Below are 16,793 nucleotides of genomic sequence, written 5' to 3'. Positions count from 1 at the left end.
ATCCTCAGACTTGGCTCCTGGATTTGAAATTGGAAGGCTTTTAGGTAGCCAGAGGAAGAATTGCCTAAAACAGAGCATCATGTTACAGATCTCAAGCAGGGGAACCCAGAACAGGCCTGCCTCCCCGCTCCAGTAATGCTAGTTCTCAATTAGGGACTTGGGGCTTCCATACTTAGATCTGACCACCATGACGAGGGGCTTGGGGGGTGTTGCTGGGGGCCAGTAGGCTCTCAAGAGTAAGAATGGGGTCTTACCTTCTACACGTACACAGGAGCCTGAGGTTCTGGCCCAGGATCTGGCCCCAACTTGCCATCTGACCCCTGGCAAGACCCTTCCTTCATATTTCTTCTCTCTTCTCCCCTGCTCTCACTAAAACCCACTCTAATCACTTCGCACCCCCCCCATACATCCCCACTGAAACTGCTCTGGTTGAGATCATCACAGGGCACCCACACAGATCCAGTGGTCGATTCTCAGCCTTCATCTGAGCCTAACTCAGAGCGGCTTGCTGGCAGAGCTGACCACACCACACCTCCCTCTTCACTTGCCTTCCAGGTGCCAGGCTCCCCTGCTTCTCCTTCTCCCACCCTGTCTCCTGAGCTGCTCTCTCAACTCCCTGACTTCTAAACAAAGAACTTAGACTTAACAACTTCCCTACCTCTTCCTAGAAGATAGCTTATCCAGGTTTATTAGGGCTCATTCCCACCTACACCCTCAGCACCCAGACCAGACCCCTTCCCCTACCTGCAGACTCATCTGCATCAGTCAACATTTCTACCTGCATATTCAACAGGCACGTTCCTCCCCAAACATCCTCCCGCAAGTCTTCCCAGCTCAGGATGGCACCTTCATCCTTCTGGTCACTCAGGCCAAACACCTTGGAGTTGTTCTTAACCTTTCCCTGTCACATCCCTTATATCCACTCTGCAGCCTCTAGCTCCAAAACTAACTTAGAAACTAACTCCCTGGGGCACCTGGGTGGCTCAGTGGGTTAAGCCTCTGCCGTCAGCTCAGGTCATGATCTCAGAGTCCTGGGATCGAGCCCTGCATGGGGCTCTCTGCTCTGCGGGGAGCCTGCTTCCCCACGTCGATCTCTCTGCCCGCCTCTCTGCCTGTTTGTGACCTCTGTCAAATAAGTAAATAAAATCTTAAAAAATAAAAAACCTAACCCCCCCTTTACCTCCTCTACCACTATCACTGTCTCAGCCACCAACATCTCCTTCCGATTTCACGCAACAGCCTTTTTTTTTTTTTTAAAGATTTTATTTATTTGAAGAGAGAGAGATCACAAGTAGGCAGAGAGGCAGGCAGAGAGAGAGGAGGAAGCAGGCTCCCCACCAAGTAGAGAGCTCGACGCGGGACTCAATCCCAGGACCCTGAGATCATGACCTGAGCCGAAGGCAGAGGGTTAACCCACTGAGCCACCCAGGCGCCCCAGCACAACAGCCTCTTAACACTTCTCTTTGTAAATCTCTAGTTTACTCCCAAGCAGCAGCCAGGGGATCATTAGGAATCTGAGCTGGCCTCTGCCTTCCTTTGCTTGTTCCTCCAGTGACTCTCCATCACAGCGAGTGTGAAAGTCAAACCCTTACAGCGACCCGCAGGCACTGTACCACCTGCACCTCCCTAACACAACCCCTTCTGACCCTCTCTAGCTCCCTTCCCTCCTTTGTCTCATAACATCACCATCTGGCCTAACAGAAAGGTTACTTTTCTGTCTCTTCTCTGTCCTAAATAGAGTGTAAGCTCCATGGAAGTACGGATCAAAAAAACAATCTACTGCCACATACTCAGTGTCAGCAGTGGTGCCTGTTCTGTAAACGTTTGTAAAGTGAACAAGTGGGCCCCCAGCTCTCCATCTGAGTAATCAGAGAGGGAGAACAGTGAAGGGGTGGGAAGTAAGCAAGTCAACGCCCAAAGTATTTCCTCTGCGTACAAAGACTCCAGCAGGCAGAGCACGCCTTACATCTGTGATGTTCCACCTGTCGCCACTGGGCGGCAGCACCGGACCATAGAACTACAGGAGGAGGGCGCAGGCCTGCCCTAGGCAAGTGCTCACCTTTGAGGTTAGATACTTGTTGGCCTTGGGTCTTGCTGAAGAGAGATAGCTCGTTGGTGATGGACTCCAGCATCTTGACAAAGTTGGGCAGGAAGAGAATGACCTGGACATCATGGTTAGCCAGGTGCCTTCCACAGCTGATCCCCTGAGCCCCTTTCACATGGGGGCCACACAGCAGGGCCACTGTGGGCCTCTGGTGAACATTTTTGGGATTCAACCTGGAACAGAAGGCAAATAAGCATCATCAGCTGCAGACCTGCCAATCCCTCGCACCCTAAACCAGATGAGTGCTGAGTTCTTGACAGTCCCGGGTCCCAGAGGGGGTGAAAAGCCATGCAGCCCAGGGCTACAGGGTGGCATTCCCATGGTCCCACACCCCGGTGTCACTTCATCTACTGGGTCCTCTCACAAGGCAGCTCACCCACATCTTGAGCCATACAACACTGCTGCCGGAACACTGCTCTCCGACCAGAAACATGGAAGTGTTTCTGAAAGGCTCTTCCTTGCTTCTCCTCAGATGAGGTCCCCTGCTCAGAAAGCCCTTCGCTTGGCAAACTCTGACCCACCCTTTCTCTGGAATCCAGCTCAAGCCTCACCTCTTCCAGGGTTACTCTGGCTCAGCTCCTAAGAAACTCAGCAGCAGCAGCAAACAGGACCGTTCTAAATCATCCTCATCAGGTGCCAGGCCAAATGCTCCTCACTGAGCCGCCAATAAGTGGGATAAGGGCAACACCAGATATGAACAAGACCTTTTCCACAGGATGCTGTGTGTCCACGCACGCACAGCACTCAGAACAGGACTACATCGCAGGTCACGGAGGAGGCAGCAGGCAGGCCTTCCTGGGCTCCTACGCCGGCAGCTCCCTTGGCTACCCACGTCCTGAAGAAGTCACTTCCAGCACCTGTCATTCAAAGCTGAGCCACAGGAGGTCCGGATTGACTCTGGAGCTGTTCCCAACTCACAGGCGCTACGGCCTGCCTCAGGAGCAGAAGGCAGGGGGAGATGGACAGCAAGAAACGGGCTTGGGTCCGTCCTTAGCAGTGATGTCACTTACTAGTCTCCCAAAAGGAGGCAGATGACAGATGCTGTTCCAGTCAGAGAGGAAGCCCCTATGCTCCAAGTAAATTTGGGGGCATTTAGCGCTGTACTCTGCATATATACCAAACCACTCATTTCCCCCACTACGTGTGCATCTGAAGGAAATATGATGAGCGCCTCTCCCCTCACACAGACGCTGCTGCGTCGTGGCGGCTGCCTCACCCACGGCTGCTCCTGAAGATTCCTGCTCTCACAGAGGCACCGCCGTCGGAGGACACAGACCCTGGCATCACACAGCCGATAGCAAGGGGCAGGGACCAGACACTGGAAACACGCCTGTCTGGACGGGAGACCTGGCTCCACCACATAGCGGCGGCACCAAGTTGGGCAAGCCTTTCCGCTCTCGGAGCCTCAGCGGGCTCATCCTCAAACACCAGGCTACTATTCACCTTCAAGGTGAAGCCATGAGGCTCAAACTGAACACGGCTGTGAGCACAGTGAGAACTGCACAGGACTGGACACACATGAGGAAGATTACTAGCTGTGGCAACCCTTCTCAAAGGGGCTGCAGGAGATGGCCCTTTGGAGAGATCAGAGGCGGCGAGAAAAGCCAGGCCCATGGACAGCTGGCCCCAAGAAGCCAGCTAGAGGGCACTGTGATGGGGTGAGGACATTCGCATTCTGCCCCCACAAGGCTGTTTCTGAAATCCCATTGTCAGCTCAGCTCCCTACTGCGCAGCTGCTGCAAAGCCCGACTTCCCAGCCCCACAGAAGGACCTCACAGATCCCAGCCACAACCACGCTCTCGGTTCTGTCCGCCCTCAGCGCAGGCTACTCCCCAGACCTGGACTCCCCGCCCTGCCTGCTGGCCTGTTAATGCCCCCTCAGCCCCCGCAGGACTCCATGTGGATGCTACTGCAGCCTCCCAGGCGATCCTGCTTCCTCTCCCGCCACGGTGTACCTTCTGGACACTTCACTAGCCTTCCAGAGGGCAGGCGCAGTATTCTACTCTTCTTTGTGTGCCTAGTTCTAGCACATGGACTGGCACATGATACCAGTAAGTGACCACAAATAAAATTAAGCACTGCTCTTGACACAGGGACCCAGAAGGAAGGTAGGAACACACCGACCTCCAGCTCTCCCAACCCAGTTGTCAGGGTGGTTCTAACAGTGCTCGGGTATGGAACTTCAGCTGATCTGTATCCCAGCCCCTCTGAGTGAAGGACAAGTGCCAAAGGCTGAGTCTCTGAAGGCTCTTAGAAGGCAGGCCTCTGGGAGCCAGCAGGAGTGTCAAAGCCAGCTTTTATCAGGAAAGAAAGGGTGAAAGGGCAGCTTGCCTAGAGAAGAATGAGGACTTCTGGGAGACGGTAAGAGGGGCAAACAATACCCTCAGAGCACCCCGGGAAGGGACTTCACACTGACAGACTCCTCTGGTGGGGGCGCGGTGGCTCCTTGGCAGGGCAGCACCTCCCCACCCGCAGCCCCCGCCAGTCCAGAGGCGTTTACCTGTTGGGTCCTCCGAGCAGGGTCAGGGCCATCTGGCTGGCACACACTCCTGTCATCTCCAGTCTCCGCTCCAGAGTCAACCCGTGCTTCTCAGCCACAGATAAGAGCTTTTTGTGCAGTTCATAGGAAACACTTGGGACAACCAGGCCAGAGTCTGCAGTTCAAAAGGAGGTGAAGAGAGAAAGGGAAAGAGATGACAGGGAACCAGACCAACAAATGGACATACTCGATCCGGAATTCTTTGACAGCCAAGAATCTAAGACTGGCCCTCCCCTGGCCTAGCTGCCTACGGTGGGATGGAGGTGTACCATGGAGCCCTCCACAGTAGCAGCTGAGGAAGTAACACCTTGTGCCCATTACCAAAGAGCGCTCTCTGAGCACTTTATTCTTCCAGGTTTTCTTTATATGAGCACAGGCACCCACGAGCAGGAGTGAGGTAGGGGGCAGAGGGAAAGGGATGAACAGAATCCCCGCTGATCGGAGAGCCAAACACACAGCTCAATCCCAGGACCCTGGGATCATGCCCCGAGCTGAATGAAGTCACTTAACTGACTGAGCCACCCAGGCGCTACTCTCCTAACAGTTCAGCTCTAGACCACAAAAGCCAAATCTACCAAGATCTATTTGGTTATTACAGAGAGAGGGCTGGCACAGCATGGAACAGCAACTTGTGGGCCATGTCAGAAGAGACCATGCTTTTCCCAAAGTGGGGGAAATTACATCCCTGGCAGTGGCACCGTCCTCAGGAGCAGACTCCTCCGCCTTCCCCGCAAGTGGAACAGACTCTGACTAAGCCTCCTGACCCTCAGGTCCTGGCTGGATGACGTGTTGATCCCGTCTGCTCCCCGCTTCCTCTTTTTCCTCTTCTCTTCTACTCAGCCCTTCCTCTGTGCTTAAAAAATTTAATTAGCAACTTGTTTTCTCAAATAATTTATCATCTTCTCCCCACATCTGGGGTGAATGTAACCTAATACTCAAACCTCAGGGCAAGAGCACATGGAAAGCAGCCCACTCAGAAGAATCTTGAATATTTTATTTGCCATAGAGAAAGGAACTCTGTAAAGGTTAGGGAGAGCCAGTCGCTGAAAGTACAGCATGGGAAAATACTTGGTTTCGTAAGGCCAAAGTCTGCAGCAGCTGGGACACAGGCAAGACTCTCATACGCATCAGCACCAACACACCGGGGCCGTTTCAGGGCCAGAAAACCAGGACAGGAAAGAAACGCCAAAGTAAAAAATTGTGATCTGTAACGAGCAGCTCGTCTTGACAACCAATGCCATCTTACAAATACCAGAAGCCACTGGACTGGCCCCAAGAGAGACCTTTATGCATGAGCCCCACCGGGCCTCGCTGGCTGACAGACCGGCGCACACAGACTCCAATCAGCAAGCCGGCGCGGGACCGCACCTAACGGGTTTTGTCAGGTTGGATCCGACACCTTCTCAGATCCTGCGTCTTCGTCTATACTGGACTGTACACTCCTCTGAGCAGGGAAGTAAACCTTTTACTCCTTTGGCCCCCATCTCCTCAACTTGCTTCAACTACATTTATCAACAGAGGTGAGCTCTCACCAAGTCCTCAGACACATAATGATGCAAACTTGGTGCTATTTCTGGTCTGGCCTGACTCTGTGGCAGAAGCTTTCAGAAGTTTCTCGTTTATCCTAGTGTTTGTAAAGCCCTGTTTAGAAAAACCTGTCTTCCTCTTTTATCATTTCAGGAATAATTTCTTGAAGTTCTATCAGATATCCAGTCCCGCCTACACGGACTCTTAAAACCACACAGAACGAGGCTACGGTAGTACATCTGAACAACAGAAATCCAAGCACGAAGACTGAACCGAAAACACCAAGGTACACATCCTCTCAAAGGAAGGCGAAGTAAGGACTTACTGTAATAATGACAATAAAAGACGTCTACACATCAAAATTAACACTATCCTGTTGCTTAACTGAAGCCTTCTACCTACCAGAGTCCTAGTCCCACCCTGGCACAAACAGTGCCATCAGCAACAAGGTCTCCTCTCTCTTTCTGAAATGCCAGTCCTAGGCGCCGACGCTGGAGGCCGCAGCCTGACCTTGCATGTCAAGAGCTGATTCACACAGCCATTTTTATGGCCTGCTCCAGACACGCACATCTCATCAGAACTAATTAGGAATCGTTGATAGCAGTGTGAAAAGGCCAAAGGAATTCTCAGGAGTCCTAAGCCACTAACAACCCTAAACCTGTCAGACAAGTCGTGCCTACTTCCAAACCCTCTTTCCCTGCAGAGTCACGCAAGAGAGTGCGTTCCCTTGACCCTGTGCATTTCTTCACCCATTTATCTGCTTTCTGTTGAATCTGAAACAGATCCAGGCAGGGAGTCCTGAGCACACCACCCTACAAAGCAAGCATTCTTTGTGGGTCTACATCTTGTGCTGTAGGTACAAGCAGCCCGCTCTCCCATTCGGACAGCTCTCTGGAGGCAGGCTGAGCGTTTTCTGCTACCTTTCTCCTCACAGTCCTGCAGGGTACAAAACTCACAGTACAGGGAGAGGAGAGCAGACCCCACACCCTGGCCGGCTGGCTGCTACATCTGGGAGCTGGGTATCCGTCACCAGCCCCTCACTGGTGGCAAGGGCATGCTGATGAACCCCCACACTCTACAGCCTAAGGCCAGACAAGGCTGCACCCTTTCTTCCCAGCCTGCCAGCTACAGGACTCCGCTGCACCTACTCAGTTTCTCTGGAAGGAGTGTGCAAGCACCACAAAATGTTCCTTTTCAACATTTACACACAAAGTTCCACCAGTCAGATTGCTTATCAGAAACAGGCAGAGGGGATAAAATAAACTCCAAAGGAAAGGAACCAAGAACATAGCGTGTAAATGGCAAACAATAACATTGCCAAAGCCTGAATATGAGCCAAGCTTAATTATGTTTGAGCTGGAAGGTAGATCTTTATTGTTCTGGATCCAAGGCAGTAAAATCAGTCGGTAGGGTTTCTCTCAATATGTATTTTACAGCTGTCGGTGGAACAAGAAAGGAAGATAGAATTCCAGTCAGTTCGTGACAAGCAGAGCACATCTTGGGATCTGATTAACCTCAGGGTATCCAGGAAAACAGCTTAAGCACACTCTGTATGGGCTGGGAGGTAAGGCCTCCTCCCCACACAGCGCACTCCACAGCAGGAGGCCGCGGCCAGGCAAGCTCACAGGCCAGCCACCACAGTGCCTGCTGCGGCTTCGGCTTCTCTAATCTTTCTCACTGCCACACGGCTCCTTCCAGCACATACGACTTAAGGACTCCACCTCTCGTATGGACATTTATACACGTCCTCACACCCTCAAGCAGCACTATGTCCAAACCTTCTCTGGCAGTCTCTGAGTGTATATCCCTCCCTGTGCCTTAAACCTCCCAGCCTTTTGGTTGTGTGACAAGACTCCCACAATGAAATTTGGGGTGCCTGGGTGGGCTCAGTTGTTAAGCATCTGCCTTCAGCTCATGTCATGATCCCATGGTCCTAGTATCCAGCCCCACCCTCCCACCACCGCATCAGGCTCCCTGCTCAGCAGGAAGCCTGCTTCTCCCTCTCCCATTCCCCCTGCTTGTGTTCCCTCTCTCACTGTCTCTGCCTCTGTGTCAAATTAAAAAAAATAAAATAAAATATAAAAGACTCCCACAACAAAGCGTCAGCTCAGATCTAAACTCAATCCTCACACAGACACAGCCCTTTAGTTAGAAAGGCTGTGCGCACCCCATGTCTTACCAACAAGGAGCATAGCTCACTGAAGGCTCAATGCCTCAATGAGGGCATGTTGAGTTCTCTAGGGCTATGAATTCCAATTCTATTCTGTGGAGAGTCACACCATTGCAGGGAGATATCACACTAATTTTTTTAAAGTTTTTATTTTTAATCACCTGGTGCTCATCAGGACCAGTGCCCTCCTTAACCTCCATCACCTACTTCACCCCCTCCCAACTCCCCTTTGGTAACCACCAGTTTGCTCTCTATAGTTAAACACACTGATACCCTGAGGTTAATCAGATCCCAGTTCATATCCTCAGATCCACACTGTAGATTTACATGAAAGCTACACAAAATGAAATTTGGTGTCAAGTCTATCTCTGAAGAAGGATTTGTTACAAGAAGCCTAAATACTCAATACTCTATTAGGGCCTACAAGGCCCCCATGATCTGGCCCCTGTTTACTTCTCCCCCTTTACCTTGAACCCCAAAACCCACCATGCTCTAAGGGACCTTGGCTGCCTCCTGGTTCCTAAACACTCCAAGTCCCTGCTGGCCTCAGGAAGCATGTCCCCTCTCCTGGGACTCTCTTCTCTCTTCCAGTGCTCTACCCACACTCATGGCTGGTCCCTCATTCTTCTGTCCCTCTTCTTAAATACTCCTCAGTCTTAGCACGCTGCTGATTTTCTTCACTGTACTGAACACAACTTGTAAATAACTGTTTTTCTTTTTGGACTATCTACTTTGCCAGACTGCAAACTCCACAAAGGCAGTGACTGTGTCTATCTTGTTCACGGCTCTACCCGTTCTTCACCACGGAGCCTTCAGTGTCAGCAAAGGGCCTGGGTGGTCTACATAAATACAGGTGCAATTAGTGAATGAATGGGAAGGAAATGGATAAAACTCCCTCAGCGATAAAACTGCCTCAGCGCGCTCCATTCGGCCGCTGGGTAAAAGGCCTGCTGTACCCAAAGGTAAGGGTGAGGGAGAGGTTTCAGAATGCTTCCCCACCTTTTCCTTCCCCTATTTGTAACAACTAGACAAACCCCCTGTCCACCCTGAACTTTATTCCTTCAGGTTAAAGCTCCACTGGAACAAGCTGTGGACTCAAGGGGTGAAGGACCTGCTGACAAGAAGACTTACTAATTATGAAGGGGAGAAGTATCTTTACAAAGGAGAAACCCAGTGGACAAAGCCTTACCAAGTGATTAACTCAGCCCCAATGGTGAGACAAAACGACACTGTATATTTTTATGATGTGATACCCTGAGACAGAGAGACCCCCACCAAAATCTTGGGAAACATGTTTAACACGAATCACCTGGAACATAAATCACATGAATCAAAAGGAACAATCAGTAAATAAAACTAAGGCGCATTCTGCAAATCAACTGGCCTGGACTCTTCATAATGAAATCTGTCACAAGAGATGACAGAAGTTGTGGGAACGCTCCTGGTTAAAGGAACAAAAGAGAGACAGCTGTCTCGACTACATCTCATTTAATGTGATACACAACTGTCGACTAAAAATACAGCTATAAAGGACATGGCTGGGACAACCGGAGAGCCATGGATACGGAGTGTGTGTTAGATAACACTTTGTGCTAGCTGTACATTTCCTGAGGGCAGTCTCACTGCGTGGCTGTAAGAGCAACACCCTGCGGACTGTACAGGAACCTGACGAGAGCAATGAACCCTCAGGTGGCTCAGGTGTGCTGTGTGTCTGTATTTAAAAGTAAATGTGGCAAAATATTAATAGATGAATCTAAGTGGAGAGTGCATGGTATTCATTATACTATTCTAGCAACTTAAAGTGTAAAATTGTCTTCGATATAAAAAAAGGGGGGGGCACCTGGGTGGCTCAGTCATTAAGCATCTGCCTTTGTCTCAGGTCATATCCCGGGATCCTGGGATCGAGCCCCTCACTGGGCTCCCGCTTGTAGGGAAGCCTGCTTCTCCCTCTCCCACTCGCCCTGCTTGTGTTCCCTCTCTATGTCTCTCTCCATCAAATAAATAAAATCTTAAAAAAAAAATACAAAAACCGACTCTGTTTCCCACAGTCTTACAATCTAGCTGAAAACAGAAAATATTTATGTGCAAATACCAGAAAATACACACAGTAAACTGTTATCCCCAGGAGCTCGAAGCAGTGTTCAAATTCTCAAACTGAACCGTGCCTGGAAAGACAGGCAGGACTGTAGTCAGAAGGACAGGAGGGAGAGAGAGCCCTCCAGGTGGGGGTGGGAGGAACAATGAACAAAGTTTCACGGGCTAGAATCTGGGTGACTGTGCAGATACAAATTCCCTGCTGGAGCCTGGAGGCTGACGTGAAGGCTATGCTGACTGGGCTAGAAAATGAAGACAGAAAGACTAGGTAGAACGGATGTCAAGGGACATAGGGAACCCATAGGGTAGCAGGAGAAACTAAAAAATCATGAGCATTTCAATGGTGACCAAGTAAGGAGTTAGAGAGCCCCAAGCCAGAATGAACAGAGGATAAAGGAAACCCCTTGCCAGGGCTGCTACAGAAGGAATCACTATGTCTGCTATGAAATCAGAAAAAAAGGAGGTCAGGGCAATCTGGCTGTGGCATCTGTCACCCCAATGATCACCAGAGTTCATTCAGCTGGTCTGACTAGCTAAGTGGGTGTCGCCTTCCTCTCTCACCATTCCGTGGGTGTCCCTCCTAAAGCTGCCTGCTGGTCAAAGAGGAAACCGTCCCCAATAGAGGAGGACTGTTCTTCCGTCAAGGGTACACGAGTAGCGGCACTCCCCTGCTAGGAACTCTACACAAGCCTCAAAAGGTCCAGTTTAGGAGGACATAGGGTAGGCCAAGCTTCCAAAGCTCCGGTCACATCCAAAGTGAGGCTCTGCACGTGGCATGAATTTATATGAGAAGGAAAAGGTAAAGGTGGCTGCAAAGCTTTATGCCAGACACTTTAACAATGGTGACTGCACTGAAAGAAACAAGAATGCAAAGAGGCAAGAACACTGCTGGAATTGGCGGGGCGGGGCGGGGGGGGGGTCCTGACTGACTTAGCTGGAGTGTGTCGAATTTAAGGAGGATGGTGAGTACATTGAAATCAAACTCTTTCCTCATCCTCACCCTGGCTAGACACCTGTGGTTCTGAAATGGCAAGACGATACATAAGGGCAAAGTGGTCCCATTTAGAGTTTTATCAAAAACTCAGGTGGGGGAGGCAGCACCTGGGTGGCTCAGACAATTAAATGTCTGACTCTTGGGGCGCCTGGGTGGCTCAGTGGGTTAAGCCGCTGCCTTCGGCTCAGGTCATGATCTCAGGGTCCTGGGATCGAGCCCCGCATCGGGCTCTCTGCTCGGCAAGGAGCCTGCTTCCTCCTCTCTCTCTGCCTGCCTCTCTGCCTGCTTGTGATCTCTGTCTGTCAAATAAATAAATTTAAAAAAAAATTATTAAAAAAAATAAAATAAAATAAATGTCTGACTCTTGATTTCGGCTCAGGTCATGACCTCAGGGTTATGAGATCGAGCCCTGCATCGGGTTCAGCAGCACTGAGCCCGAGCAAGGAGCCTGCTGAAATTCTCCTTCTCCCTCTCCCTCTGCCCTTCACTCTGCCCTTCGAGTGTCCTCTCTTTAAAAAGAAAACACACACTCTCTCTCTCTCTCAGGTGTCGGGCCATAATGTACCAAGGCTCCACACCCTCCCGCCCTTAATTTGAATTTAAATTTTTTTTAACATTTTTTTAAATCTTAAAAAAAATTTTTTTTTAAGATTTTATTTATTTATTTGACAGACAGAGATCACAAGTAGGCAGAGAGGCAGGCAGAGAGAGGGGGAAGCAGGCTCCCCACCAAGCTGAGAGCCCGATGCGGGGCTCGGTCCCAGGACCCTGAGATCATGACCTGAGCCGAAGGCAGAGGCTTTAACCCACTGAGCCACCCAGGCGCCCCTGAATTTAAATTCTTAAATTAAATCTCTAACAACACGTTGCCATGAGACCTTGTCCCATGCAAAGACTGGAGGAAGCACAAATATTCATTGCTGGGGCAAGAGCCTACCCAAGACACCTGTCTTCTTTTTTTTTTTTTTTTAAGATTTTATTTATTTATTTGACAGGCAGAGATCACAAGTAGGCAGGGAGGCAGGCAGAGAGAGGGCGGGAAGCAGGTTCCCCACCGAGCAGAGAGCCTGATGCGGGGCTTGATCCCAGGACCCTGGGATCATGACCTGAGCTGAAGGCAGAGGCTTAACCCACTGAGCCACCCAGGCGCCCCCCAAGACACCTGTCTTACCAATGCAGCTCTAAAACTTCGTAAGACTGCCAATGAGTTCAACCGAGACCTTCAGGTCTACAAGTATCCATCTGATTATCCAGGCCCAGAAACTCCAAAGGACACCACATTAAAGGGACTGTCTACTCCCTCAACTCCTGGCACTGCGAGATCTGCTTAGAACCTGAGGTTCCTAAAATCAACCAAGTCATTGTCAAGGAATTTTGCCTGCAGACACCATTTCAGAAACTCGGTTCTTTACCTCTGTTCCGTTAAAAGTTACATCGGAACCTGCTCCAGCACAAGTGTGACAGGGCAGATGTTCTGATCCAGACCATCTCCTAGAATTTACCTCCTGATGCATCCCTGTGGCTCTCAGGAGCACGATTGCTGAAGGAGGTCTCACCACCTGAGGGTAAAATTCTTCAATGGCCACTTCTAAACTCAAAGATTTATTTCTTCCTGAATTCCTGTTGAACATACATACAAACCCAAAGCAGATTTCCTGATTATCTGTTCTTCAAGAGATACAAACATTGCTGGTCTTAAAAGCATCTGAATACTTCTTAAGGGACTCTTGAAAAGAAGCAAAAGAAGGCAGCCAGAGTTCAGAGGCAGAAATGGAACACTAGCTGTGGAAGACAACCGCCAGCCTCAAATGTGAATGAACGTCAAGCTTGTCCTGAGGGCAAGACACATCCCCACTGAAGTTCAAAAATTTAGCTAGCCAAGGTGGGAAGAGTAAAGAGGGAAGCCGTAAAGCAGCAGGAATAAACCAACCGTGGCTTCACCAGCAACTCCCTCCAGAGAAGGAACCATGACTGCTCTTACCAAGAGAAATGGGCATGTTTAAGTGATGCCAGACTCAAAGGGAGCTCAGACAAGAGTGCCTCACTCAAACCTGGACTTGACCCTTTGGCAAGACAGTAAACAGTAACTCTACCTCAGCTCATCCTCCTCATATACTTGCTGCTCCCCAAATCTCAGCAGGCAGACAGTATGGGGGCAAAAGAACAGCCTTCGGGCAAAGCAAATGGGACAACCGCAGACACTCACTGTCTACATCGACAGCACCCCGCGGCCTCCCATCTGGGCTTTTGAACACTTGGAGGCAGAGGGAGGCTACACAGTGGAACACAAATGGCAGAAGTTAAATAAGAATTCAACCCAATAGGAAGGGTTCTTGAATAAATATACCTAAGAAGAATTTATTAGCATTCAGGAAATGAACAATTTGAGACACTTTTTAAAGTCACTCCTGGTTTGAAAGGCTTACTGGATCACTTAATGCTAACAAAACTGGGATAATAACAAAATGGGGAGAACAGTGCAATCTCATAGATGTACCATGAAAACTGTGACAAACGTGAAGTGCTTAGAATGGTGCCCGTGACACAGTAAATATCTAATGAACTTTCAATGCTATGACACTGATCGTGATAATGTTGCTTCTCCCAAACCAGGCTCCCACCATCCCCTTGCTGCCACCTCCAAACCCTGTACACACTGCTATAATTTGGTTACAGAGTACTCTGTAAAATTACTCTGTAACATTTGGCTCCTCTGTAAGGCCCCTGGGATGACAATGACTTATCCAGAGGATCTCGAATGCTACCTCACACACAGTAGACATTTTACAAATGTAGATGCTTTGAAATAACCTTACTGAGGCCACCTCTGCAATTCATATTTGAACTCAAAAACTGACTAACAATCATGAACTGGGCATTGCACTAGCTGCTTTTCCACATGATCTCATTTAATTTACAATTTTATCCCACTTTACAGATAAGGAAACAGGCTCAGTAGCCCTCATTTGGCTATATATATAACTCCATTCTCTGATTCTACAGAAGCTTCCTCATTGAACCTTTTAATAGCTCCCTGACCTCTCTCTCAGTGTGGTAACTCTACGATTTGCTTTCTCCGAGCTCAACCGCAGAGCACCACAGGAGGGAAATCACAAAACCATGCAGACTTGGCCTGCTACAGACTCAGGCAATCTGGTCTCATGATAGATTTCAGGGTGGAATGAGAGGAGAGAGACCGGAGTAGGAAGACTAGGTTCATGACGTAACTAATGTACCAGAGGTTTGGACTGCTGAATGGAAAGGAAGAAAAATTGTTGAAAGAAATGACAAAGGGAATTGATAGTTGAGAGCAGTTGGAAAAGGGTTGAGTGAGCGGAGGACTCAAAGGCATTGAACCTGCAGGGCAGGAAGAATGGCAGTGAGAGTCTGGTTGTCATTAGTCTTCCTCAAGACTCTAAATCTGGGGAGGGGAGGGACAGGGTGGCGGGATTATGGACATTGCAGAGGGTCTGTGATATGGTGAGTGCTATGAATTGTGTAGGACTGATGATTCACAGACCTGTACCCCTGAAGCAAATAATACATTATATGTTAATTAAAAAAAAGAGAGAGAGTGAGAGAGAGACTCTAAATCTTCCTGGGGCACTTGGGTGGCTCAGTCGGTTAAGTGTCTGCCTTCGGCTCAGGTCGTGATCCCAGGATCCCGGGATCAAGCCCTGCATCAGGCTGCTTCTCCCTCCCTCTGCCTGCTACTCCCCTTGCTTGTGTTTTTTTCTTTCTGTCAAATGGATAGAGGAATCTTTATTTAAAAAAAAAAAGTCTCTAAAGTCTTCCTAAATGAGATTGGGATCATGTCATTTTCAGAATTCTTCAGTTGTTCCTTATGGCACAGGACAAGGATAACATACACACACAAGGCTCTGTGTTCTTGTGGTCCAAAGCTTATTTAATTCCTGCTACTCCCCCAAACAAACACTCTGGCCTGGCCAAACCGGCTGATGGCCAATTTCCCACAAGGCCCTTTACTCTCACTATTCACCAGCACCTACCAGCCTATCCACATATTCCCTCTTCCTCTCTGTCTGGTGAAATCCTGCCCATGCTTCAAGGCTTCTGTCCTGCTCCCTTTGTGAAGCCGTTCCTGATCAGTCCAGCCTTCAGGACCTCTTCTGCCTCTCAACATTCAGTGCAATTAATGATCACACTCACTGGACTCCAGGCATATATGGTACATATATGCCGCTTCCTAATACATCTTCTTAAGACTTAAAAAAAAAATTATTGGGGCGCCTGGGTGGCTCAGTGGGTTGAGGCCTCTGCCTTTGGCTCGGGTCATGATCCCGGGGTCCTGGGATCAAGCCTCGCATCAGGCTCTCTGCTCGGCGGGGAGCCTGCTTCCCCCTCTCTCTCTGCCTGCCTCTCTGACCACTTGTGATCTCTGCCTGTCAAATGAATAAATAAAATCTTTAAAAAAAAAAAATTATTTGAGAGAGAATGCACCTGTGCACATGCGCATGGCGGGGGGGGGGTCCTCAAGCAGATGCCCCACTGAGCACAGAGCGCCATGTAGGGCTCAATCCTAAGATCAGAGCCAAAATCAAGACTCAGATGCTTACCTGAGTCACCCAGGCACCCCTTCCTAATACACCTGAATAACAAATACAAGATCTTAGAGTGACTTACACAAAATAAGCAACAGTATTTAGACTAACCTATTTGTTTTAGAAGAATATGAATTTTGAACAAAGATTCTTCTTTGAAGCCTTACCTCTCTCCTAACCAGTGTTCTTTGAGAAGCTCTTACCCACTGAATGGAGTGCTCACACACATCTCACATTTTACAGCCAAACTTAATAAACAAGTATGTGACCACTGGATATTATTCAGCAGGCTAAATCCAAGCTGGAGGAATGTCTGACAATCCACAATTGTTGGAGACAGCAGCACTGTCAAAGGACTCAAAAAGGCTTTCCAGAGAGAAAAGATTTGGGTTAAACAAAGAGCTGAATTTAGTTGCTTCCTGAATGTGTTTTCCCAATCAACAGACCTTTTATAAGACTGCCCCCATAACACACACACACACACACACACACACACACACACACACATTTGGCAGAGCACTGCCACGGGGAGTGTGAGCAATTACAGCATATCGGCTTAGAAACTGCTGACACCACTCAGCATGCAGTCGGCGTGCCGGAGAGCAGCAGCAAGCTGTCAGCATCCTGAGACCCAAGCCGTCACGCCACATGGGTAGAAAACATGTTGTTCTTTGCTACCCTGGGGATTAGGAGAAAATAAGGTTTTGGGGTTCTAGGACATGAATGCCAAAAAGCAAGCTGGGAAGCTATCCAAGCTAGCCTCCACAAGTGCTGATCTAAGCTGGTCCGTTTCTGAGGACACT

The 16,793-nt window shown here is 49.3% G+C and overlaps 1 protein-coding gene across 2 annotated transcripts in view; it reads right to left on the bottom strand.

Moving 5' to 3' along the window:
* The window catches only part of LOC111153194 (enhancer of mRNA decapping 3), a 60,833-nt gene that overhangs the window by 3,082 nt on the left and 40,958 nt on the right, over nucleotides 1–16,793 (bottom strand). For both annotated transcript variants that reach the window (XM_022512056.1, XM_022512057.1), the window contains exons 5-6: nucleotides 4,605–4,758; nucleotides 2,060–2,277 (exon numbers count right to left, since the gene is read on the bottom strand). In XM_022512056.1, the coding sequence (XP_022367764.1) occupies nucleotides 2,060–2,277; nucleotides 4,605–4,758 (372 nt within the window). The remainder of the gene's footprint in view (nucleotides 1–2,059; nucleotides 2,278–4,604; nucleotides 4,759–16,793) is intronic.

The sequence above is a fragment of the Enhydra lutris genome, unplaced genomic scaffold (assembly GCF_002288905.1).
Source record: "Enhydra lutris kenyoni isolate GAN:26980312 unplaced genomic scaffold, ASM228890v2 scaffoldscaffold31, whole genome shotgun sequence".
Classification (NCBI taxonomy): Eukaryota; Metazoa; Chordata; class Mammalia; order Carnivora; family Mustelidae; genus Enhydra; species Enhydra lutris.
This window is presented reverse-complemented; position numbering and strand designations above follow the sequence as displayed.